The sequence below is a fragment of the Zonotrichia leucophrys genome, chromosome 4A, assembly GCF_028769735.1.
Source record: "Zonotrichia leucophrys gambelii isolate GWCS_2022_RI chromosome 4A, RI_Zleu_2.0, whole genome shotgun sequence".
Classification (NCBI taxonomy): Eukaryota; Metazoa; Chordata; class Aves; order Passeriformes; family Passerellidae; genus Zonotrichia; species Zonotrichia leucophrys.
Genome location: NC_088174.1, coordinates 10,768,476 through 10,794,237, shown reverse-complemented (window position 1 = coordinate 10,794,237; position 25,762 = coordinate 10,768,476). Strand labels below are relative to the sequence as shown.

The 25,762-nt window shown below is 47.6% G+C and overlaps 1 protein-coding gene across 2 annotated transcripts; it reads right to left on the bottom strand.

The window, feature by feature from the left end:
* Window positions 1–733: 733 nt before the first annotated feature.
* Window positions 734–24,968, bottom strand: TMEM255A (transmembrane protein 255A). Of its 2 annotated transcripts, none has more exons than XM_064712488.1 (9): window positions 24,756–24,968; window positions 20,642–20,784; window positions 16,159–16,221; window positions 12,325–12,414; window positions 10,497–10,559; window positions 9,425–9,513; window positions 6,679–6,838; window positions 5,339–5,482; window positions 734–3,428 (listed from the first exon to the last, which is right to left on the bottom strand). In XM_064712488.1, exons 1-9 carry the CDS (start codon window positions 24,811–24,813, stop codon window positions 3,270–3,272), a joined length of 969 nt encoding a protein of 322 aa, XP_064568558.1. In that variant the 5' UTR covers window positions 24,814–24,968; the 3' UTR covers window positions 734–3,269. The 2 variants fall into 2 exon arrangements, with proteins under 2 accessions (XP_064568558.1, XP_064568557.1); XM_064712487.1 differs by having other exon boundaries at window positions 6,679–6,841; window positions 24,756–24,961.
* Between the last annotated feature and the right edge of the window lie 794 nt (window positions 24,969–25,762).

Genomic DNA, 25,762 nt, shown 5'->3' with positions numbered 1-25,762 from the left:
TGAGGCTGTGCAACATTCTGACCAACTGTGGTGCTGCAAATGGGCTCAAAGTCAACAAACCCCTACCTAGGGACCAGTAAATTGTACATTGTGACCAGTGCTGTGCTTCCAGCTCACTCGTGGTTTGGGCTCTCCTTTCCAGCTGCTGACTGCTTGTGATTTGTGAGAGTTCCATTGTTGGTGACCTGGGGCCAACAGGAAATACTCAGTTACTTTGTGTAGACTTCTTATTGCATGTGGGAATGCAATTTAAGAAGTAACATACCAAATTATGTTCTAGATGCCTTTTTCTCTTTGGCATAGGGCTTCTGCCTCGCTCTGCTGACATCACCAGCACAGAATATGCCCAAAGTAAGCAGAGGACACACCAAGACTGCAGTGGTTGGGTTACTCACATCTGTGTTAAGTGAAAAATCAGCAGTAATAACATTAGAGGGCTTCAGGTCAGGGCACCATGTTATGGTAAAACTGCAGAATTATCGAGTGCAGGGGCATGAGCGCCTTCAAAAACAGAACTTAAGGAATTTTTTGCTAATCCTGGTAGAAATATGTCTCAAATACAGAGAACAGAGATGGGTTTTGGTTTTTTTGGTTTTTTTTTGTTTGTTTGTTTGTTTGTTCGTTGGGCTTTTTTTCCCTTTGATTTCTTTAAATGTAAATTTTACTCACTTTTAAAAAATAACCTTAAAGGTGCTTGTAAAACAGGCTGCTAAAATGTAAAATAGAATTGGTAAATGTTTACAAAAGTCACACAATTTTATTTACTTTGGCAAAGTAATAAAAGGGTACATATGAGTCACAAACTTGACATTCTCATAAGAAATGACAAATACAGTGCAGGATGTTGCAGTTACATTAAATGCTTTGTTTTACTCAAGCAGAATGAAACAGGTAATTCAACAGAAAATACCACCAGTAAGTTTTTAAATGTGAAAATGTACTTGTCCTTTTATAGTGAATTTAAAGCAGCAATGTAATTTTTGCTAAAATATTCCTTAGAAAAAAAAGAGAATTTGGATAACTTCCTAAGGTTAGTATTTTTCAACTCAAAACCAGCGACACAATTAATCTCCTGATTGTTTCTCTGCCACTAAGTTATGTTCTTTTCAGGATGTTCAGTCCTGTCCTGTGGTGTCCCTAGGTCCTTCTAGCCCTATTTAGTTGACAGGCACAAATGGTACAGTGTTTGTCAGAAGTGGGACAGGACTGTTGGCTTTTATTTCAAAGATAAAGCAATAAAATGTTTTCTGATACTAAATTAATGTGCCCTTCTGATTCTAGTTTTGTGGGGAGCTTTATCAAGAGAAGTACTGTCTGTTTTGAAATTGCCCACGAGCTCTTCATCAAGAGATTCTTTACATTTCTTTAATTTCATGAAATATAATATAAAATGGAGGATGCCCCAGTATATAAATTTAGTTCCAGTACACAAATTTATAGGAGCTGCACTTCAACATTCTGTAGTAAAACAAAATGCCACCAGGATATGATACACTACTGCTTTAAATCCTGTGAGCTGCCTTCCTTTCTCCAGCTGTTCATTTCCCTCCTTACTGGAGAAAAGTCACGCTTGCTTCTGGATAAAGTGTCATCCTTTAATGAACTAATATACTGATTAGCATTTGACAGTGGAGATGATAAAGTTAATACATAGTCTAGCCTAAAGGCTTTGCAAATGCATAGGATTAAAAACAGCATTATAAAGTGTGGGTGTACTTTGAAAAGTGAGATCAGAGACTTCAGTGTTTGTTTTTCATGTTGACAGCATTTGAATTTATTTTATAGAATAAAAGTAGGTGCCACAGCTTAAAATCCAACTGGATTCTCCCCCAACCCACCAGCATGTATTCCATTTTGATTCTGAAAGCCAGATTTAACTTTTAGGCACCTTTTTGTTTGCATCAGTTGCAAGTACAGGAAGGCAACTGAGGATTAGGGTCAACAAACTGATGCCAAGGAAATGATACCTTTAGGAAATAAGGAGTAAAATGTTAATGTTGCTTTTATCCCTGAAGTGAGCAGTTGAGAACGCTCAGGTTGAGCAGGTCAGATCCGAACACTGTCATCTGAAATCACTTCCTGCAGTAGAACCACACTTTAGAGGTCAGTGTGTCACATATCAAAGCTGACCTTTTGTTATGCAAGATGCATGCAAAATCTGCTGGAATCTAGATCAATCAGCACAGTCATCAGCTGAAGATTAAATGAAAGTCACAACAGTAATTGCAAATTCCTCAGTTTTGTCCTATATTACAGGGTGTTGAATTTCATCTGTGTGAGACTTATATCTTGGAGAACTAGTAGTGGATATTCCTTATGTGCAGCCCATAATACAGCTACTAAACCAGTGCTTATTCAGAGTGCTGATTCAGTCCATTAAAAAAGTTAAAAGTACAGGCTTAAAAAGAAATTCCCAACCACAGAAAACATAAACAAACAAACAAATAAATAAATAATATTTTTACTGCACTGTTTCAGTGACTTGTAGACGGTTCCTGATGTTTTTTATAGGAATACAAGGAAAATTTAGGCAGTGCAACCACCCAAACTGTTTGACTTCGGCATTACTTACACAGAATTCAGACAGAGACAACTCCATTTCATCTTTTATCTTAAGAAGCAACCTGAAATAAAACCAGCTTGCCCCCCCCTCAAAAAAGCAATATTCTGATTATTTTGCTACACATGCATGAAGCTATCCTATGACGTTATCCTTTTCAACAAGGTTACATTTTGAGGCACTGTCATGGTTCCCCCCAAAATTTTTCCAGTGTGTTGGGCCACCAAGTGATGTGAGCTGGGTCCTGTGTCCTCCCAGCCAGGATCCCAGCAACTGGAGCCCAAAGGCCAAACAAAACCAGTGTTGAGTGGTGCTGTCTGCAAGCACCCTCAGCTCACACAGACTGATAATCTCCAGCAACTACTGATCTTGGCTACCCTTACTTCAGCTTGGCACAAGATGGAGTAAGGCAGACCAGAATCTGTCATCTGTGTTGGATCACTTGATTAAGAATCAAGGACTACATGAACCAAAGAGGCTGAAATTTAGGTCACCTGCTGCTCAGTGACTCATTAAAACATCAGAAGTCTTTGTCACAGGCCATCGTTAAAACTTCTGAAATAAGTCTCGCAAAAAAGGACAGTCCAATCTAATATTTTTATTATTTATCTTCTGGATTCTCCTGCTCCCTCCCACAGTAAAATATAAATACAAAATGTTCACACTTATTTCGATGGCAAATATGTTTGTTTCTTCTTTCCCACGTTCTTTATGGCGTGTAAGGTGGTGGCTTCTCAAAAGGTGGGAAATAGGGCGGTGAGTAACGCGGGGGTGCATTGGAGGCCCACATATAGCTGGGGGATGGTGACAGGGACTGGGGGTCATCCGAGAGGCCAGAGGGAGTGGAGGCTGGAAACACGCTGGAATGCTGCAGGGAGACAGCAAAGGCTGCAATGTAACCATTTCCTAATGGAAATTGTTGTATCAATGTGATACTGCATTACCAAACAGTTCAAAATTAATATGTCAAGGTTCACCACACACAAATAACACTTCAGAAAACTTGTATTCAAAGTAAGCACTGCCTGTAAGTAACAGTTTTGAAAAATGAGGCTCCTTAGATCCAAAACTGAAGATATTTTTAAAAAAATTCTCATCACTTCCGTGTGCCTGCTGCATTTCACAAAGACTGGACAACTGATGAGTTCCTCTCAAATCTTGGGTGTCACACACCAGCCAGTAGCAATAGTGAATGAGCTGCTCCAAAAACCAGAGAAATGGGTCTGCCATTTTAGATTTGTGTGTAAAAGCCAGGTTTTTAAAGGCCCAGACTTCCTTAGGAATTCTGGTGTGTTGTTTTTGTCCTGTGAAAAATGTGTGGAATGAGTGGGAAGCATTCTTGCACCAGAGGGAGTGCATCCTTTGGAAGGGCTTTGAGAGGCAGGGCTTGCTCCACGTGCTGTCAGGGGAGAGGGGCCAGGGTGGTTCAGTCACTGCTTGGAGCAGAGTGGGGCTCAGAGCAGGGAGTCGGCACAGCAGAGGCTCAGCTAATGCTCCCATGCAGGCCCCAAGTTCCCTGCAAGATATGCAAGGCTCAGACTTGGAATTTCATGTTAAAAAGGGATTTGGCTGTATTAAATTTAGATGAGCTGAATTTATGCCCAGCTGTGCCATCTCCTGAGCCAGCACCTGTGCTCACAGCAGTGAGACCCAGACACTCTGATCTGTCTGCTGAGCTGTGCTGGGTGCTGCCACACTGGCAAGCTCTGGGTCAGACAGAGCTTGGCACTGCTGAGAAACTGAGAAAAGGACTTTGTAGCAGAGCTTGGTTTGGCATGCACTGAGGTTGGCATTTTTGTAACTGCAGGAAGTTATACAGCACCAGTGACCGACCCAGGTTTCATTAAATCTTAAAAATTACTCACAAATACATCCTAAAAGTTCTGACTTAAGTGTTCAATTATATTTAGGAGTCCTGACAACAGCATTGTCCCGTGGCAGTAGCAGCAGACCCAGGAAGGTTTAAATCTGTGTTACCTCTAATGCATGGCTCAGATGAGGGACATGGTGGCTGTCACAGAGAACACCTCTTTGTTGATAACCAAAATCTTAAACTCTTGTTAATTAAAAAAAAAAAAAGTCTCCTGTTGTGGTGGTTGTGCATGTGTTAATTCACATCACCCCTGTTGTAACATCCACCCGCCAGAAGAGCAGGGGAGGAAATGTCCTCATCTGCTTCAACAAGTGAAAGCTGATGTTGACAGCAAGGTTCACATGAAATCCCCATTTCCAACTGCACAGCTCCATAGCTCAAAGAGGAAGGGATGCATTACAGCAGAGGGGATGTTTGCAGGGACCCCTCTTAGGCCAGTGAAGCATGTGGAAAATAACCACAACAAATCAGCTTCTCAGGCATCATGAGTCTTCAGGAGCTCAAAAACCTTGTTTCCAAAAGCTCTTCTATTTCTCTCAGACACAGCAGTTGGCCTAATAAAATCTAGTACCTGAGCACCTGGCTTTGCCTCTCTCCCAAAACACTGCAGAGCCAGAGGCAGTGCCTGTTTTTAATGTGATCTCTACTAGTGAGTGATGGGCAGGCAGGCAGGCAGCAGGCCCTCCCTCTTGCCTTCACTTCAAGGACAGATTTCAGGAAAACACTGCCTTAGTAAGAGAGAGCACTGCCATGGACCAATGCCTAATAGGAAAAATTTGGTATTTTCTGCAGGACCAAGAAAATGAAACTGTGTGAATGACAGGAAGACAGGCCCCCAGAGTCCTGCAGACTGCCTGGATTTAACCTTGCTGCTGAACAAGGAAACATCCTGTAAAGTTGCCCACCTGAAAGTCATAAGCAGAGTAGGGAGGCAGGTGAGGAGTGCTGTGGTAGTAGGAGTTGTAGGATGTCACCTGTGGCCTGGAGTAGTAGGTCACTGAAGGGTGTGCATCCTCAACACTGCAGTTCAGCGTAGGCAGGGAAGGAGTCTGTCAAAACAAAAAGAAGAGAGTATGAGGCTGCAAACCCAGTCACAGAAAGCTGAGAGCTGAATGAAAGCAGAAATTATTCAAAGGAGCACTGTGTGTCTTTAGGAACTGGCAATCCAGTTCCCTCTCAGGCAGCAGCTACACTCCAAGATCACCTCGTTCCACAGCCACTGATAGTTTCAGATTCCAAACAAGCTGGCAGTAGCTCAGTGCACACCAGTACTCACACAAAACAGATTTACTTCTTCACAAGTACGAGAAATTATTCATTACTTCAAAATTACTCTGTTATTTGATGCATTGCTGTTCATTTCCATACATCTTTGTTTGCAGAGGCTCTCTGGTGTGGATCAAATCTCAGAGGGCTGTGATGCACAGCTGGGAATGTGTCTCGTGTTTTACTTGGGAAGATATTGGTGAGTCTGAAAAGAGTTCAGAGTTCTGAAACAAGGTACCCTTAGTGCAGAGCCCAAGATTTCTTTGTAAGAAAAACATATAGCCAGGACAACAAATTTGTTTTCTGTGTGAATGTTTTTGTGTTATTCCAAATGAGTCACAAGTGACTGAAAAAGCCCCAAATGTATCTGTTGAACATTCAGTTCTACCCCTTCATTTTGGGCTGTTTAGAACAAAACCATATGGAAGGTAACGGGCATCCTGGTTAAGTGAAGATATATCAAATTTCACATTGTTAGAACAGTATTTTCTTCATTATCTGAAATTTGTTTTGATCCCCAGTTCACCCTCTCAGGTTCTGCACCGTGATGAAATTAGATGGAGAGTTTCAGCCTAACACAGTCTGTAAAGCTCAGACTGCTACTACAAAATCAACAATTAATGAGCAACCACCACACTTTTCCTTGTAGAATGTGAACACTATGAAAAGGATCAATTTTTAAGAGAGAGCTTATTTTCAATCATCCTGGTATTGCCAATGCCTCTCTGGTGGTTCCTTTTGAAAATACAGTCTCCCAATTCTGTTAATATTTTCTAACTGTGCTCAGATGGTGACAAGATCAAAAAAGTGAATCACTTCCACTTTTTCATTATAGTTATTTCTTGCCCTTCTTCCCACCCTGACTGATGTAATGCATAGATCATTTGCATTGAAACACCAATAGTTTCCATTATCATTTTTAAAAGCAATTTGCCTGATTTGTTTTCTTTAATGCACTGAGAAATTGATATCCTCTTACCATGTCTTTAAAGCCTCCAAGTATTGCTGCTGTGATGATCCCTAGGAACAGCCCCACGATGTTCAGAATTGTTGCTGACCAGAGCAAGTGGTAAAGGTGGATGATGTCCTGGCAGCTGCTGACATCAATGTACTCATAGTACCCTCCAGAAATCTCTACTCTGCTAGATTAGGGAAAAAAACAACAGTAATGATAAAAAAATGCACAACATATCATAAAACCTAAGCAGTACTGCTGGACAGTAAAATGCGTTCTGCATTTCAGTGATAACCTGGGCCTTACTGCTGAGGGAATGGGGATAAACCCTCCTGGATCCCGTGCTTGTGGCATCCACAATCTCCCTGCACAAAGGGAGCTCTGAAACAAATTACTTGCTCTGTTCTGAAACAAATGACTTTGTGTCTGAACCTGCCTGTTATTTATTTCATCTGAAATCTCCACAGAGGTCCTGGAGGCTTCCCAAGGACAAAGAGGTCCTGGAATTACCTTGGGAAACCAGAGCGTGCCCGAGGAGCAGGGGCTGCCCCCAGGCAGTGCTGGCTGCTCCCCAGAGCCCCAGAAAGGGGCAGCTGGCTGGGATGCAGGGCCAGCACAGCTCCTGCCTGGCTCACAGGGCTTGGCCAGCAAGCAGCCCCAGCTCCATGCCCTGCTCCAGCTCCAGCCCCTCACTGCTCTACAGCAGCCTGGGCTGGCTGGAGCCTGGCACCTCATCCTTCTGCTCACACTCTGAACCTTTTCCACGCACAGAAAAGAGAGAGAAACTTGGTCAAATCTGGTTAGGTCATTATTTTGGAAAAGGAAAAGCAACTCCTGCAGTTTGTGGGCTGGAGTCTTGCAGCAGAATTCTTCAGGAATGACCTCTCTGACTGCCGGGTAGGGAACAGGCTGGCCTTCAGCACAGCTTATCAGATGTAGTGGCCTGCAGCAAATAGCCCTTCAGAAAACATATTTATCAGGGACAAACAGCACCAAGAGCTTATGAATGGCTTATCTCCCAGCTCACATGCAGGGTTAGGCGCAGAGCCCATGAGAGCTTTGAGGAAAGGGGGAAGAGCTGGCTCATATTGAAGGTCAAGAAGCAGGAGATCCAGGTTCAGCTCCTCAGCAGGCTCCACAAGGCCTGTAGGAAACTGCCCCTTGCACAAGAGTCACCCTCCTCTGCTGATTACTCAACTTCTGCCTCTTTACCCTTTTTACTCCCGCATTTCATTTAAGGAGCCCACTGCAGGAGATGAGGATTTCAATCAGAATCGAGGCACCACAGGTCACAAAAACCGGTGTGCTGGCTGGCACAACTTCTGTGTAACCTGAGCTCTCCGTGACCCTCTCACAAAACCTGTGTGTGCTGTTTGCAAGTGCTGCTCCTATGGAGATTGTGAGAGCAGGGATCCCTCAGTGAGAGCATCCTGCGTTGTTCAGCGTGTCCTGGGCAGTGGGAAGGGGCTTGTCCTGCTGCCAGAGCCAGGGATCCCACATCAGGAACAATGCAGGATTGCTGTCACGTTTGCCATGATTTCCATCTTTTACATGTGCACCAACCAGTCTGGAGTGTCCGTGCCTCTCTTACTGAGACACCATCCAGCACCTCCTCTGTGCGGGATGTTTGTGTGGTACTAAGCAAGATTAAAATAACAACAACTGATTATCTTTCATCAGAGAGGGGAAAATGGGTCAGGGGCGGGTCCCAGAACCGGGACTGTGGAAAAAACAAAATACCAACAAAAACAAAAGAAAAAGAAATACAGAAGTGTTTCAAGCTTTTCCATTCCATTCCAATCAGTTCTCTCTCTAACCAGTATCCTCCCTTCAGCCAGTAAAAAGGGATTATGATCTGTGAATTACCCAAGGAAAGCAAGAGCTTCACTCCTCTTTCACACACACAAAATCCTACAGAGACCAGGATCACGCTTCCCAGCACAGGGAACCACACACCCTCTCCCAGCAGCAGCTTCTGATCTTCCTCCACCACAATCAATGATTTAAGTGGAGGCCAGCCCAACTAAGTACTGAGAGAAATCCTAAGCCTGAAACAGCCCTAGGCAAGAGCCAGCAGTAAAAAAATCAATTTATTAATGCCTTGCTAACACACACTGGATACTCCACAAGGTATAAGCAGCACATGCTGTAAATTAGGCTGGCTTAGGCACAGTGGCCAGATCTCAGTGGTGTGATTGCTCTGCAGTGGCTCTCGATTGGGAACCACCTTCTGCCTCAGTGCACAGAGCTGGCTCACCTTCCATCCCCTGAGAGCATGACAGACACTCACTGGGCAGAGGGGACGCTGGCTCATGAAGGCACAGACGGCACCAGGCTGCCAACTCTCCTCTCTGCTAGCAGGGAATGGAATGGAGGCAAGGCAAAGAAGAACAGTGTCCCAGGTTTTTTGCACCTTTGATATTGTGAAATTAAAAAACAACACCCAATGCCAACAGAGAAGGGAGGTGTTAAGCAACACTCAATAGGTGGAAAACCTGAGGAGGACACCAAGCACCAAAGTAATGGAAATCCCTGTGCTCTCATTTTTCCAGCTGGGCTCACCCATAGCTGGGATGGCCTTGGTGTATTTCACACCCATTTTTACTTGATTAGCTTTTGTCTGGGACTCCTCCTTGCTAACAAACACACCTCAAGGTCCCTTCCCACATCTGCCATTAACTGATGCTATCCTGCAAACGAGATGCAAGCTATTGCAAGGAGCATGACCACTGCTCCCCTCCCAGGGCCAGGAGTGGCATTTTTGGCTTACTTCCCACAGTTGTACAGGTCACAGCAGAAGCAGGTGTTGGTTTTTATTTTCGGCGTGCAGGGGGCACGGCGCTGTGGGTGACAGACTGCCTGCGTGAACACAGAAAAAAACCACATAAAGCACAGAACGACACCATCCCCAAAGACAGTTCCTGCTGCTGTCTGGCCTGCTCTACATGTAGAACTCTCAGTGATCTCCACATCAGCCCCAGGCAGATTTTTTCTTCCTTATCTTGCTCCCACAAAGCCCTCCTGTGGGAACAGAGATGCGCTCGGCTGGAGCAGAACAGTTTCCTCTCTCTGTGGGGAGCTCACAGACAGCAAGTGCCCACAGAGGAAGGAGGTTCTGCAACTCCTGCCAGCAGCCAGGGCCTTGCTGAACCAACCCACCTCACCCCAGGGCAAGGCAGAGCAGAGAGCTGTCAACAGCATGGCCCAAACTGAGAGCAGATCCCAACAGTGGTGCAGAACTGACCAAAGTATTAATTGTGCATGTCTGTGGGTGGTAACACACATGGACAGTCCTCGGCCTGAAAAGAGAGTGGAACACTCCCACACCGCTGTGTGGCATTTAACTTTGCACCCTCGAGCAGGCCTTCTAATTTGGTATATAATGGTTATTCAGAACTACCTAACTACCTGTGGGCTTGAGAGGAAAGCTCCGAGAGACAATCAGTGCTCAGCAAAGGCAGCAGACATTGATATACACCACCAGTATGTGGCAGGATCATCCCCAACAGGTTTCTCTTTCGAGAAGACAACAGGAGAAGTGCAGAGGCTGGTATTCATTGCTCAAGTACACAGAAATTATTGCTGTCTGAAACCTTAACCCACCACCCAGCTCCTGTTAGTGCACAGCTGAAGACCTAGAGAAACTGGTGAATTTTCCTATCCTACACCCCCTTCTGTCCATCTGCTCTGTTCTCTACATGGAGAACCCCCCTCCCGAGTGCTCCAGCACCCTGCTCCCACCCCAGGCCCAGGCTCCCATCCCCTCCAGGACACCAGAGCAGGTTCCTGCCCCTGCTCCAAGCCTCTGGCCCTTGGCAGGGCGCAGCAGGAGCTGCTCTCACCTCGGGTGGGGTGGTGCTCTTGGAGTAGTACTGGCAGCGCCCCGCGTACAGCGGCCGCAGGTCCTGCGGGGAGAAAGCACCAGGCTCAGCCCTGCAGAAAACCAAACTCACCAAAGGGGCTGGGCAAGGGAACACGCTTTAGGAGACCCCGATCTCACACCAGCACCCCAGTGCAGCCAGAGCTGTACAGCCCCCACCCCAGTGCCCTGGGTGATGTTTAACCCTGGTCCTTGGAGCCATGGAATTGTTACAGCCAGCATGGGAGGAGCAGTCTCTTGAGCTGGGCTCTTTGGGTGACAATGGCCATCCTGACCTGAACAGACACATCCCAGGTCTGCTTGACCTATTTCTGAGGGCTCTTCTTGCTGAATCATAGCAATTTTCCATTAATTGTTCACAAATTTGTCCTTCCTGTGCTCTTCAGTGTCTTGTGGGAAGGCTCTAGAGGATCATCAACATTCCAGCCTGCAAGCAGGCATTAATGGCTCCCTTTGTGGCAGCTGTATCTCCAAGGCAAAGCCCCATGGAAAGCAATGCCAGACCTGTATCCACATCAGTGAGCCCTTCCCAGGAGCAGCCAGACCGGCTCTCCAGGTGCCTGAGCCAAAACCTGGGCTGGCAGGGCAGTGGCGGCAGCTGGCAGCAGGAACAATCCCTTGGGCTGGCATGGCAGGGGCACGTTTCAGCAAGGTGGTCACATTTTTGGACTGTCAGGTGGTAAAGTGAGGCCAACAGCCCATCTGCTCATCAAGAGGCACAAACCAAAGCCTCTCTCTGTCACCACAGCTGCTCAGCTCTGGGTGCCTCAGCCGCCCCCAGAGCCAGCCAGGAGGAGCTGCCAGCTCATGCCACAGCCCAACCCACAAGGTCACACCCTCCCAAAGGGGGTCAGACATGGCCCAGACTTGCTGGTTTCATCCAGACAGACGGACGGACACCCATCACACACGTGAGAGGAGCTGCTCTTTGCTCTGCCAGCAAATCCTGCCTCCAACCACCATTCCACACTGGAATACTCAGGGGCAGGAAAGACGGGCCAGCTTCACAAGGAGCATAGCCAGCCAGCTGACACAGGGAGTTTCCATTTCATGGGTAATTCTGACCTTCTGAGATGCCTTTCCATTCTCATACAAATAAACTCCAAATCTGTCTTTTTAATCCGTTTTTGCCAAAAATTTAAAAAAAAAGTCATCAAACTGCAGAGTTGCAGGACAAAAATCTGTTTGTAGTTACAAATTTCAATCAAAAAGCTGAAATGGAATTGTGTCTTTATTTCTATACTAATAACTAAAGCTTCTGCACATTCCACTGTACTAGGGATTGGTCATGACAGCAGTAGCTCATAATTTTTTAAGTCACCAAATGGAAACTGAGAACCTACTGCAAATGTTTCCTGTTTATACTGTAATGCTTCAGTGAGCTTCATATCAAATTGCTTCATTCTACTACAACATCCAGTGATTCCCTCTGCATTAAGAACCAGCTCTGCCAACATTTAAAACAAAATAAATGCTACTGCTCATATCTTGTCCCTTGGCAAGAGCTGTAATTCACATTACATCTTAAGTGTTCTCATACTCAATAAACACATAAAGCAAAAAAAAGAAAAAACCCAAAGCAAAGCTTTAAGATCTTAGTGCTTTCCACTCATTTTAAAATATTTTTTAAATAATGATACATTTTTTCTAAAGCTTGTGATTTAAAGCAGCACTCAGCACATGACACACATTTACAGGGTTGGATGTGGGCTGACAGAGGCTCGCAGACCCATCAGTTGTTTTCTCAGAGTGCAAGCACTGCAGGGCCGTGTTTCCCTGGCAGCACTTACGATGTGTCTGGCAGCAAAGACGCCGTCCACAATGGCACAGCAGAACGCGGCGATCACACCAAAGCTGATGAACACGATCGATGCAACCAGCTGAGAAAGGAAAACAAAGCAAAGAGTCACCTGCCTCCCACAACCGAGAGATCAGCGCCCTTCCACAGGGCTGTGGAAAGCAGAGTGATGAGCCCTCAGCAAGCAGTGACCCAGATGCTGGCCCGGCCAGACATCCTGCCCTGGCTGAAGGCACTGGGTGTGTGTCTGCTCTGGCAGGAATAGGAGCATTGTGCCAGACTGGCTCTCTGGGGACTTGATAGAGTAATGCAGGTTTTTCATCACTCCAATAGGATAAACTGGGGCTGAGGATACACCTCCTCTTCTGGCTGCTGCTGTCCTTAACTCTCCCCATGAGAGACAGAGGATTTCTCCTCTCCTCACCCTGCAGGGCCGTGGGGAGCTGCTCCTGTGAGCACTTCTGAGCTGTGAGGATGCAGAGACTGCAGAGTGTGAGCCTCTCTGCTGGGACTGTGCCCTCAGGGAGCAGCCCCTGGCTGCAGGCACAGGCACAGAGCCATGAGAGCAGAGGGCAGAGCCCACCCAGCCCATGCCATGGGTTCTGCACACCCTCCCAGCCTGGCTGGGCTCCTGGTGCCAGGCTGTGCCAAGCACCGTCCATCCAGCTCCTGGAGAGACCCTTCCCTCCACCTGCAGCTTGACAAGGGCAATCACACAGGCACGATCCTTTCCCACTGGTCCCATCCTGCCCATTAACATTAGGGTGAAAGCATTCAGCAGGTAAAGCAGAAATAATTTCCAGTCCAGGTATGAGAAGCAGTGTCTATTCCCACAATGCCACTCCAAACACCACCTCTGCCAAGAGCCCTGCTCAGCTGGGGGAGCCTGCAGCAGGGCTGACACAGCCCCTGCCACACCTGGGCTGCAGGGGGAGGGCAAGCACAGCACTCACACAGCCAGGGTCACCAAATGCAGCTTGGGGACAGCTTTCAATGCCACTTCACATATATTGAAACATGTTATTTCAATATATTGACAGTATTTCAGTGTAAAGAACAGGAAGCTCCCTGGTGGCTTTCCAGCTCTGGTGACTGAAACCTTCAAATGTCAGCTGCTGGCAGCTGTAAGAACTATTTCTCCATGAGTACAAAGGTGACTCTGGTCATGGGGGACTGCAAGCAATAGTAAAAATCTCTACAGCCCAAATACAAAGCTAAGAGTTAGTCTGGCCAGCACTGACAGATACTTCAGGTCTCCTGACTTGGGGATGTTTGTTTTAAAGATCCAGGTGCTAAGTTTGCTTGAAAACCTTGGCTCCTGCCACTGCCCAAGGCTCCAGCTCTCAGAGAGACAAGCCAACCCCCCAGACAAATACAATCCAGAAGGATCCTATGTGTGTTTTTAAGGATTTTTAGGTTAATCACACTGTTATCTACATCTCCCTAGGTGAGAACAGATTTTGTTCCAGTAACCTCATGTACAGACCAGATCAGCTTGAACAACGACTGGAGATGCCAGAGGGCTCACTTGAGGCAGTGGAAATGGTTTACTTAAAAATGAGAGAAAATAAAGTGGTTTTCTAGACGAGGCAAGCATTCAAGGCACAGCATTCACTGGACGGCAGCAGCAGAGAGAGCAGGCTGTGGAAGGATCCCAGGCACCACCTGAAGGTGCCACGACCACACCAGGCTGCCACTGCAATATTGGATGCCGTGCCACAGAGTGCTTGCAGATGGCAGCAGGTGACAAGTTTTCCAGGGCCAGATCCCAGAGTGACCCTGTTTCTGTCAGCTGTGAACTCCTGCGTTTCTGCCCCACTCAGCCCCACCCTTGGCATGCCTGGATCCCAACTCACACCATCCATTACAGGGTCACTGTCTCACTACCAAACCAGGGAAACCACACAGGCACAGAAAGTCCACTTTTGGTGGAAAACATGGGGTTTGCTGTCTTTTGTTTCATACACACATGAAAGAGGATATTTGCCCTAAATAGCATGAGCCTTAGAGATGGGAAGTGAGCCAAACACTAAATATATACAATTAGGGAATTTGTCAGTCATCTCTGCTCAGGACAGGAGCTGCTAATATGGTAGTTTAAAATAAATACAAAGTTAACGATACTTTCATAACAGCCCTACCAAGAGATAAGTATATGATGCTCACTTTATTTACATACAGTTTTCTCCTTCTCAGATGTAGAAAGAAGAAAGAAAAGCCTGAAAACCAAACACTGTGAATTTATGGTAGAGGAAAAAATCAAACAGCAAATAGAAACATACAAATGGAAAGGAATGAAAAAGAAAAAATATCTTTAAGAAGAATGTCTTTACAAACAAACTGTGGGCCTGATGGTTAATAAGGCCGGATATGGAGAGGAGAAAGAAGCAATGGGGGAGCCATAAATTCCATAGGAATTCCACTAATTGACACAGACTGTTACTGGAGACTGTGCTAAGTCTTTGGATTCAGAGAGAAAGAACAGAGACACAAGAAAAAGAATATACATTGTATATACAGAATATCCAGGGTATACATTAGAAGGGGGTATTAGGTGAAGTCTAACACCTCTCATGTACCTCAGCCAATGGGGAAAGAGAGAAGGAAATGAGGCTGGGAAATGAGGATAAAAAAGAGGCTGTGTCCCCTAAACATTTTGAGAGACCCCAGGGGAAATGACCCATGGCCTCTTCCTTTATTCAATAAAGTTACAGGACAGGAACAGTACCAGAACACAGCTGCACAAGCTGCTTGTGGCTTTTCTGCCTTCAGCTGCACAGCAAGCCAGGCAAAGGCTGCCTTTAGCAAAGCAGGACACAGGGGAAGTGCAGAGAGGTTGAAAAAAAAGAAATCCTCCACGGCCAGCAGTATCATGGAAACATGCAATGGACAAAGCTGCCACTGTGAAGTGCTCCTGGGTAAGGAGGACATGTGACTAAAGCACAGGGACAATAAGTGACAGCTACTGCGTGTCCTCTCTGCCATCAGAGTGGAGACAGCTCGCTGCCAGCCCAGGCAGCAGTGATGCAATCCCTGCAAAGCTGGGTCATGAATGTTTTTTAGGACACAAAATGACAGAGAGATGAAAAGAATAAGCTCAGGCCACCCAGGGCTCTTCAGAATAATCAAACAAGCCAGAGCCACACTGTCACTTGTGGCCACTCCTGTGAAGAGCCCAGGACTGGCACAATATCACACTATGGTCATTGCTCAAGCAGACACTGACATGCTGCTAATACATGATGAGCAAGAGGCTGAAACCCTGCTAGGGCAGAAAGAAAAGGAATGTGTTGCTCTTGCAGAGCCAGGGTGAAAACAACACAAATATCCACTGGGAAACCCAGCTCCCCTGCACCCTGTCTGACTGGGGGACAGGCAAATGTCATCTCCTGCAGGGTCTGCCTCACCCCCTCCTCCATGCAGGGAGCCTGCTGTGTGCAAAGCAAAGCAGCACAGAGGCAGACTCTGGGTTTGGACAGGAATTTCTCCCATCTGCCCTTGCAGAACCTGCCTCGGCCTCGTTCAGCAGCACACGGGGCTAACCTGAGCCCTGAGCCCCTCCAGCCCTGCCCCAGCAGGCAGCAGGACAGGCTGCAGGGACAGCCCAGCCCCTCTGCAGCCCCAGGGCAGCAAGGCTGGAGGGATCTCACTGCCAGGGCCTGGGGCAGGCACCTCACTGCTCCTGGGCTGCCAGGAACCAGCCCCAGCTCTCAGGAGATATGCAACACCACCCTGGAAGAGTCAGGAAAACCTAAAATAATACTCTTTACATGCGGTATTTGAGTTACTGTCATTTTTTTTAGAAAAGTTTTTATAAAGAACTTACCATTTGTCTTTTGTTTTCTATCAAGTTTGATCCAATTATTCCAAGGAACGACCCAAAGCCAAGCTGAAAAACAATGTAGTGTTAGCATTTAGTTCAGGATGATACTCAACATATTTTTCAGACAGACAGAACACAATTAAATCCAGAAGCAGCAAAAGAACTTTCTGCTGATGTGTGAGCTCTTTTCCTTCAGCAAGAAATCAGTGGAGTCTCTCACTAGCAGGAGCTATCAGGTGTAGCCACACATGACACTAAAAGCGTGTGTAAAACCAAAAGGATGAGTTCTGAATTCCATGCCCCCAGTGGTGCTGAGGAATGGCTGGTGGATGAGGATGTGCATTGGTGTCTTGGAGCAACCCTACAAACATCCAGGAGCCTCCGTGTGCAAACCGAGCAGGAACAGTGCACTAAAACCTGCAGGACCAGGATTCTGTGAGCTCACTGAGCTTGTGAGCAACCACCTCAGTTTTCAACTCAGAATTCCTCAATGTGAAGCATGAAATAAAGGAAATTTGTACTTTGGAAGATTCAGCAGTTTCCTGTCTTCTCTCACTCCTCCCTCATTTCCAGGGGTGAGGATGCATCAACCAGGCTGTTCTACCAGAAGAGCTCACACTGGCCCAACAGAATAAGGCTCTGCAGCTAAAGCATCATCTGTTCTGTAACTCACAACATTCATTTCAGCTCACTGAAGTCAGCCAGGAGAGCAATTCCCCACCTCCCTTCTCCATAGCCTTAATCTACACTAAGAAGAAGTTTCTAGGACAGAGCACACCTCAGCCAGGACAGAAATAGGGACTTCAAGCAGGAACCATGGACTAAGAGGGGAGATGCAAATATAGAATTGTGTCACACTGAGAAAGGGCTTTGGTTGGTGTAAAGCACATTCAACCCCACTTCCATGGGTTGGCAAAATGAGAAGCACTGGAAAAGTCCTACAGCTGGATCTGTCATACTAAAGAGAGGCAAATCCAGACAACAGAGCAAGGGCCAGTGAAGATCCCTGTGAGAATGCCCAGTAATTGGCCAACTCCCCAGGAGGAAAAACAAGGCGTGAGACAAGCTGTAGAGATTCAAAAATGAGCCAACTAACCTGGAATCAGTACTTTGAGATGCAGGAACAGAAAACAAAGGTTTGGTGAATCCAGTGCTAACAGGCAGAGGCACGTGCAGAGATCAGCAGACTCAGATGAGATGTAAACCTGGGCTTCAGTCTCCCCTTGCCCTGTTTGAGCCCAGCAGCCTCTGGAGCAGTGCTGCGGGCAGGGAGGGCAGCTGGCGGAGCAGCAGGGATTAAAGTGGAGCAGCTGATGAGGCTGCTGCTCCCCCACTGCCTGGCTGGCACTCTGAGCCCCTGCAGAGCCCTGTCCCCACACCTGGCACAGCAAAGCCAGGGTCTGCTCACCCCTGGGGGGGCAAACAGGCAGGGCAGAGTCCCAGGGCACTGCTGAACTGCCCCACACTGACCTGCCAGTGCTTCTGGGATTATTATTTAGCTCAGGCAAACAACACCCCCACCTTCCTCAAGTAACAGATTTATAGTTCAAGTCCAAGCAAAAAAAAATTGGGAGATCCAGGTGTAATTTTCAATCCGGTGATATTTAGCAAAGGAACTTGTGTGGTAACACACACCCAAGGCAAATGCTCAAGAAAAATGTTTTGTGTCCTTTAAGCTTTAAGAGAAATATCCACATGGTGTTTCAGAGCAGCCTCAAAACAAAAGGTGAAATGTTTTGGATGATTTAAGATAATTCAAAAAAAAGAAATTAGAGCAAGTCTGTACATCCAGCAGGTGAGGACCAAATAAATTGGTGGATTCTCATTAACAGGAATTCTCATTGCACTAATGGAAGAACTACTCATTCTTCCATGGATGGGACAAAGAGATCTCAGTAATGTTCCTCAGATACATCATTTATTTGCTGGTGGAAGTGATCCCCTGAGATATCTGTCTGAAAGGAGGACAGGACACAAAGTGAATGTGCTTTTCCAGAGTAAAGCCCCAAGCCAACATCCTTGGCAAGGAACCATCACAGAGGAGCTTTGCCAGAGCAAGCCCAGGAAAGGTCAGTAATTCACACAGATTCTGGCAGCTGCTGGAACTTAGAGACAGCAACAGATCTCACAGTCTCACTTCCACAGGGCTCCTTGTTTTCTGCACCTGGGCATCGCTCTTGTCTGCTGAACATCACTGCTGTGCTCTGGGCTCCCCTGTCCAGCGCAGTCATCCAGGCACAGGTGAGGACATTTCCCACAGACACAGCTCAGGGATTCCCTGATGCAGCTGGGAAGGTGTGGGTGGTCATGGAGGAGGGTGAAGGCACCCTGGCTACAGGGTGTTACTGAACCCTCTGCTTCAGCTACTCCAGTTCTATCAATGAGGAACAGTGCTGCTAGAGGAAAAAAAACAACTTCAAACCCTCAAAAAACCCAATCAAACAAAATCCTACTGATATGTGGAAGGTCTCCAGTGCCTGGTTCTGTCCTTCCTCGGAAGCAGAGGCCTGGAAGATAATCCCCTGCATTGAAGCAAACATCTTTGCATCTTCCTCCTCTCACAAGAGGTGCTTGCCCAAGAAACACAAGCTGAAGGAGGAAAGAAGGAAGGGTGGTTTAGGCATGGCAGCAATGAGACATCTGATGTCTGAGCTCAAGAAGAATTTGGACAATGCCTGAAGCACATGGTGTGATTCCTGGGGCTGTCCTGGAGTTGGGATTGATGATTCTGATGGATGTCTTCCAGCTCAGAGTATCCTGTGACTTTATGATTCTTTATGTGCTCCATAAGATGATTCCAGCCATGGAAATGCTCCACACAGAGAAGTCACCCAGCCTACAAAGAGACTTCTGGCTCTATCTGCTTGGGGACAGCTCATGGAACACTCATTCACTGCAGCCAGCCCTTTTTCCCCAGTAAAGGGAGAAATCCCAGCTTGTTATGAAACATCAGCTATTTTAAGCACCTTCTGAAGCACCCAGCAGCACACTGCAATGTTTCCCTGTGCAGCGAGACAGGTGAGGTCATCACACATTTCCACAGAGCAGATTAATGAACCCAGGTGGGGAATTTGGTGACAAACACAAATTGCCAGGGTGCCTCTGAATAAAGAAACTCAACGCCCTTCCCAAGCCCAGGACTTCATTAATTCCTTGAGCAGACAAAGCCTCAGAAAAGCGAAAGGGATGCTGACGTTCCTGGGCCATAAATAGCGCAGAGATGTCAGGGGGACGTGAGCAGCAGACTCTGCCCATTTGCATCATCTGCAGGACCTGCTCTGGAGCACGAGGCTCAGCTCAGGCTGGCACAGTGCAGAGTAGGTGGGGAGAGTCTGGAGCCAGTCTGTCATCCTTCCCAACACCTTCCTTCCATACTTCTCTTCAAAAGAGATCAGCCTAAATGCAGGAGATACTGGGACAAGCCAGAAAACCTAAACCAAAGAGAGCAAACATGACCTGTAACCTTGTTCCACATTGCAATGGCTGTAAAGGGGCTTTAGAAGAACTTGGGCACAGAAGGTATAAACCTCCCTGAGACCAGCAATGCATGGCAAATAAGCCAAACAGCAATAAGACAAGAACAAGTCCCCACCTGGTTTTCTGGAATGGTTTCAAGCCTCCAAATTCAAGGCTCCAAATCAAATGTGCAGCATCCTACAGCTGTTACACCAGGAGCCTCTAGCTGGGGCTACTGGCTGCATTTAATCTGCTGAGACACCTAATTTGATTGCAGTTCAGTGCTTCTTTTTCAGCATATCCTAGATGTGCACAGGAACAGAGCAGCACTTGCTGTCCGGCTCCTGTTAGAGCTCTGCTCATGCCAGGAGGGTTGTGACATACCTGGCCCTCGTGCTTCTGTAAGAGAGCATACATCTAATGGCAGGAAAGAAGGCTGGACACCTGTGGTCTTCTCTAAATTAAGCCATGTGAAGCTAAAAGATGTTTCTTTCCCATTTTCAGCTGCTGGTAACAAAAAAGAAGAAATGGATGTGCTCATGGCTTTGAGGTACATGCTCCCCTGGCAAGCTGCCACAGCTCCTCCTCCAGGGACTCCAATTTGCTAAACACTTCTGCAAGGAAACTTTATGACAACAAGTTCATGTTACCAGTATTTCAAAACCTGGTCTCTCAACTGCTTTTCCCAGTAAGGTCCTTCTTTGCCTTACTTCTGCCTGGGCTTAGTGTGATCTATGTAAACAAAGAAGTTCTAAAGTTGCTTCAGCTGACATAAAATATATTTATCTGTCTCCCCACTAGCTCAAAATCAAGTTATTACCTAAGCTCAGGGGAAGCTGGCACTTGGATGGGATTTTTGCATGGCAATGTGCAGCAGGTGCAAAATAATAACAAAACAAATAAATCAGATGGTAATGAAGTAGCTGAGCAAAATATTCAGGACAAAATCACCCTTGACAACATTTTCAGCATTACAAGGGACTTTGTAGGCAATAAGTTTTCTAGACCTACCTAGGAGTTCTATACTTACAATAACCCCTGGGTAATAACCTCCAACAGTCACATTTTGGGTTCTTGTTGTAGCAGCTAGGCCCACCGTTAGAATTAACACTGACACAATGAGGAGAGTCACAGTTACGTAGAGGGAATTTCTTTTTCTTCTATTGAACGACCCTAAAAACACACACACACACAACAGAATTTGCTGATTCCATCTGGGGAGAGTCACAGCACCACAAATTTCTCCTCCCACTGCCAATCACGCCACGGTGAATTTCCCTTCTACTGGCTTGAGAATATTTTTGGGTTTGCCTGTCACTTTTCACCTTCACTAACATTGCTCTGACGTAGATGGAGAGAGCCTTAAGAGCTGCAGCTCTGCAAAGCTCATTTAGATACACTGGAGTCTCCCAGCCCCTCTAGCCTGGAGCAATTGAGCTAATGAGAAATATTCACATTAGACATTTATATACTTTCTGATCTGTCTACTTGCATCAGGCTAAATAACCCCTCTGCATGCTGCTTGTTCTGAGAGGGGAATTTTGACTGTAATCATAAGGCATCCACAGTTTTCCATGCAAATAAGACATCACCAGTAACAGCCACTTCTCCTCTACTTTCAGCAAGGACCAGGTATTTTTAGATGCTTGAATAATGAATTTGTGGATTAGTAAAACTCATCTACAGCTGCCTAATGATGAGGGTTTTTTTTTTTCTTTTCTATATTTATAGATCTCCCAAATGAGCATAAACATAAAAGAGTGATTCCACCAGCCAAGAGGAAAGCTGGCTGTGACACTACACTCAGCAACATCTTCAGGGTGTGTTTGGTCTGCATGTGCTTTGCCATCTTTGTGTCACTTTGTAGAACAATCCTTTTGATCATATTCCATATATTATGTAGATACAACCCAGCACCTGCAAAATGGCTGAGAGGATAATGGATTATAGGGGCCCCTGTCTGAATCCCTCTGGGCAGCTGGGCCACCCTGAATCCCATTCCCAGAGCCTGGGGCTCTCCAGCAGGCCCTGGGAGCAGGGAAGGGTATTCCCAGCTCCCAGCACTTCTCTGGGGGTTTCAGAGAAGGGCAGGAACGTGTTCCAGGGACAAGGAGCAGCTTTCACCACTGCAGAGTGCATTCCCTGAAGCAAATCCCCATGGGCTCCCTGCAGCCTGGGCACAGCGAGGTGAAGGTGAAACACCTGCAGAAAGGCCCTGGGGGAAAACTTGGCCCAGCCAAGCACAACGTCCTTGTCCAAGCTCTCCAGAAAGAGGAGCACAGCAGGCCCTGCTGGGCAGCTTTGTCTCACAGACACACACCCAGGTGCCCCAGGCCCTTCTGTAGGCTCTGTGTATTTGTGCCCAGCAGATCCTTTCACCCAGCGATGATGCAGCCACAACAACCCACACAGGCTGCTAGCAATGATCTCCCTTCCTCCCCAGGGAAAGCCCAGCAGCTCCCCTGCTCCTCCACACCACCTCCAGCTCCAGGGGCTGTGCTGGTGGCAGCAGGGCTCCCTCTCCATGCTCTGGGCTGCCACGGGCACAGGGCTGGGTCATTTCACCCACTGATGAGCTTGAAATCACAGACAAGGGCCAAACCTGGGGCTTAAAAACCCAACAGATGGAGAGCACAAAATCACAGAAGGGTAAGGTTGGAAAAGACCACTGGAGGTCATCTAGTCCAACCTGCCTGCCCTACCCAAAAGGCAAGAGAGGTTTATAAAACAAAATAAAGCACCATCCTTTCTGACTGACCTGCTGTCTCTGGAAGGAAATCTCTCTACCCACAACCCTTCTGCTCGTATCCCAGAGCACAGGTCTGACTGCACCACCGGGACATCACTGGTCCTAAGAGCAAGGAGCCTAACAACTGGCTAGATAGTTGTGAATTTCAAACAAACAAACAAACAAAAAAGCTAGATAGTTGCTAATAGCTAAATTAAATAGCTAGATAGTTGCTAATTTCAAACAAAAAATATTAAATAACTGCTCGAGCACCCCAAGACTCAGGCTGGATATTTTATCAATGATTCTTAGTCTTTCAAGCCATGTTTTACAGTCTGGAGATAAAGGTATGTGACTGTTTGCTGCAGGTCACATTTGGGGTTACTCTCCTACATCTGCCAAATAAGTTAATAATAGAAAATCTAGGCTTCTAAATCACTCAAAAATCATTAAGATATGAAGCCATTCTTTATGTACTGCCTCACAAATACCATCATTTTGCCACCCTTCAGTTTCAATGTAACCACTTAAATGCAAGTGTCCCATAAACATCTTACAAATCCATAACAGTGGCACCAAAACTGGAGAAAATTTGCTGTTTATTACACAGATGAGTTCTGAAAAGTGAGAAAGGACGAATCCATCTTGCTTCCACAGAATTACCAAACTTGTGGTTGGGGTGGCAGAGGAGCAGAGGGTAAATGAGCCCAGCCAGTGTTCCTCACCCAGCTCTGGGGGTGCAGATGTCTGCAGGGCATGGCTGGGGGTGCTGTGGGCACTCACACACCCCAGCCAGAGCTCCTGCAGTGCCATCACAACTGCTGCAAAAAGTTACCACGAAAACCACTCTACAAGGAGCATCTTGAAACACCATGTACAGAGGCTGTATTTGTTTCAGCACCATCGTGGTTTTCACTCAATTTCTGTGCTGTTTCCCAGCTTCGGACTGCCACACACCAACATTCAATAGAGAACATAAACATAAGGTTTCAACTGGAAGTTTTCTCAAAGCTTTTCAATATTCCTCATAAGATTAAAAAAAAATACTTAAAACCTTTTATTTCAAGTTCAGACAAAATCAGCCATAATCTTCTAAACTGATATTGAAAAGAGATGTGAAACTGAGCAGATAATATGACTACTTCCACTTCAGCTCTAAATTGGGATATTAGTTACATTTTTTCCTTCTCAGAAAACACCTTGCTATGTGTGTAGAGAGAAAGTGGTTTTGTACTTCTGTAAGTACGCCTGCAGCTGCTCCAGCATACAGACTCATACCCAGTATCTCTCAAATAGCTGCTGTAGGGCTGCTCTGACAAAATCCTCTCCCTCAACATTAATTTCTGCTGAAAGTATCCCCCACCAGATCATTTTCCTGTGTGCTCCTGAGCTTGGTACAGTTTATGCACAGAAGCTGAGCTACGGCAGCTTTGCCATCTCTGCTTTTAAGAGACAGCAATAGCCTTTTCTCTGGGATTTATCCCAAACAGATACCCCAAAACTTGCAGTGCTTACCACAATATAAGTAGACAAGGTGATCCAAAACACTGTGCTGAACTCTGTTAGGGAGCTGTAAAGAAATTTATGCCATCCATAGCCTGGCTATTGCTTTTGCTAACATGGCACTCCAAACGGGCACTGGTTTTAGAATGATTGTTTTTCTTTTAAGCATCAGAAACATGCTCTTGTTATATTTGCCCTATAAGCCACTCTAAAGACAAGGCTGTAGCAGGTTTTTCCAGATTACTTTAAAACTTTGCAATAATGCATATCTTTGAACTGCCCTTGATTCACTTTTTTATTTTTTTCCCCACGATTATTAGAAGAAAATGGACAAGATGGCACAGAAACACGACCGACTTCTCCATCTTGTTCTTTGGGGGAAAAGCCAGAAGCGAAGAATGGACACAGAGTAGCAGCTCAAGGAAGAAACCAGCTCCAACTTTTACCCCGGGAGAGCCGGGGGCAGATGGCACCGAGCCTCCCCCTTCCCAGCCCCTCTCCTTTCGTCCCATTTTTCTGCCACAAACGCGTCCCTCGGCTCGCTGTGACCCCCGGCTCCGGCTGCGGCCCGGCCGGCCCGGGCGGGGGCTGCGGGCTCGGGGCCGCAGGGAGGGAGCGAGGGGAAATCGCGGGGAGGGCCGGGGGGTCCCCGACCCCGCTGGGGCTGCGGGGGCAGCGGCCGCGCTCCGGAGGATGCTCCGTGCGGGATGCCCCGCCGCGGGTCCGGGTCCTGCCGCAGCGCCCGGGGCTGCGGGGACACGGCCGGAGCCGAGCTCGGCCGGCGGGAACGGCGGGGCGGGCGGGGGAACGGCGGGGCCGGCCCGGCCGCCGCAGCCCCGGATCGTCCCCGGAGCCCCGCTCGGCCCCGCGGCCAACCCCGCGTCCCCCGGGATCCCCCCGGTCCCGCACTCACCCACGGAGTCGGGCAGGGCCACGCCGGCCGGCCGCTGCTGAGTCAGGGACTGCCGCATGCTGCCGCCGCTCCCGCCGCAGCCCGCGGGCCACGGCGGCGGCAGAGCCCCGGCACCGGCACCGGCACCGGCCCCGCCGCGCCTGCGCCTCGCTCCGCTCCGCCCGCGGCCGCCCCGGCTCCCCGGGAGCGAGCGAGCAGCGAGGGGCGGCTCTGGCCGGAGCGGCTGCGAGAGCCGGGGCCGCCGCCGGGACCAGCGCAGAGCCCGGTCCCCAGGGGGCTCGGGGAGGGACAGACCGAGCTCCCGCCCCGACTCCGGGAGGGCAGAGGTCCCGTCCCGCCTCTGGGAGATCCGGCACACGCACCGGCAGCTCGGCCAGAGCCGCTCACCACCTCTCTCCCCACCTCTCCCCATCCCCTTGCCTTCAGCAACTCCCACCCTCCTCCAGTCCAGCTGCTCCAGCACATTCTGTCCTTCGCCAAAATCTCCCTGGCACCTCTCTGTTGCCCCGTTGTCCCCATCTCCCTCCTCCCTAAGGTGCAAGTGACAGCCCCGGGCAGCCGCCCCGACACCGCCCCGGCCCAGCGCTGCATTTCTCGGCACTCCGGGATCTCCGTTCCGAGGGCAATGCCTGTTGCTGTCTGTGCCCTATTCCATGGAGGCAGCAATCATCTGCAATCTCCGTGTCCATGGCCAAGGAGCAAGAACAGGCCCTCAACCTCTGTTTTCCACATCCTATCCGCAAAATGGGGATAAAAGCATCTTCCCAGCAGGCTCCGTAATTGCTTGTAAATCACTCTAATGCCCTGGGCTGAGAGGTGCTAAGTACAGATCATGTAATTCTTTCAAGCATATTTCATCAACTTAAAAGAAACGACACTATCTCTGCTTTAAACCCCCCACACTTTCACTGGATAATGACCAGCTTCTCCCTGGAGAAAGGGAAAGTGAGCACTAACAGCGATTTGAGAGCCTGCATCCCATTCCACCTGCCGAGCTTCGGGAAGAC

Excerpts from the sequence above, each read along its gene's own strand:
- TMEM255A (XM_064712487.1), bottom strand. The coding sequence starts at position 24,813 with ATGCGGCAGTCCCTGACTCAGCAGCGGCCGGCCGGCGTGGCCCTGCCC. Across the intron at positions 9,514-10,496 it reads AGAGCACCACCCCACCCGAG|GCAGTCTGTCACCCACAGCG; the intron begins GTGAGAGCAGCT and ends GTGTTCACGCAG. Across the intron at positions 3,429-5,338 it reads ACTCTGCTTATGACTTTCAG|CATTCCAGCGTGTTTCCAGC; the intron begins GTGGGCAACTTT and ends GTCTCCCTGCAG.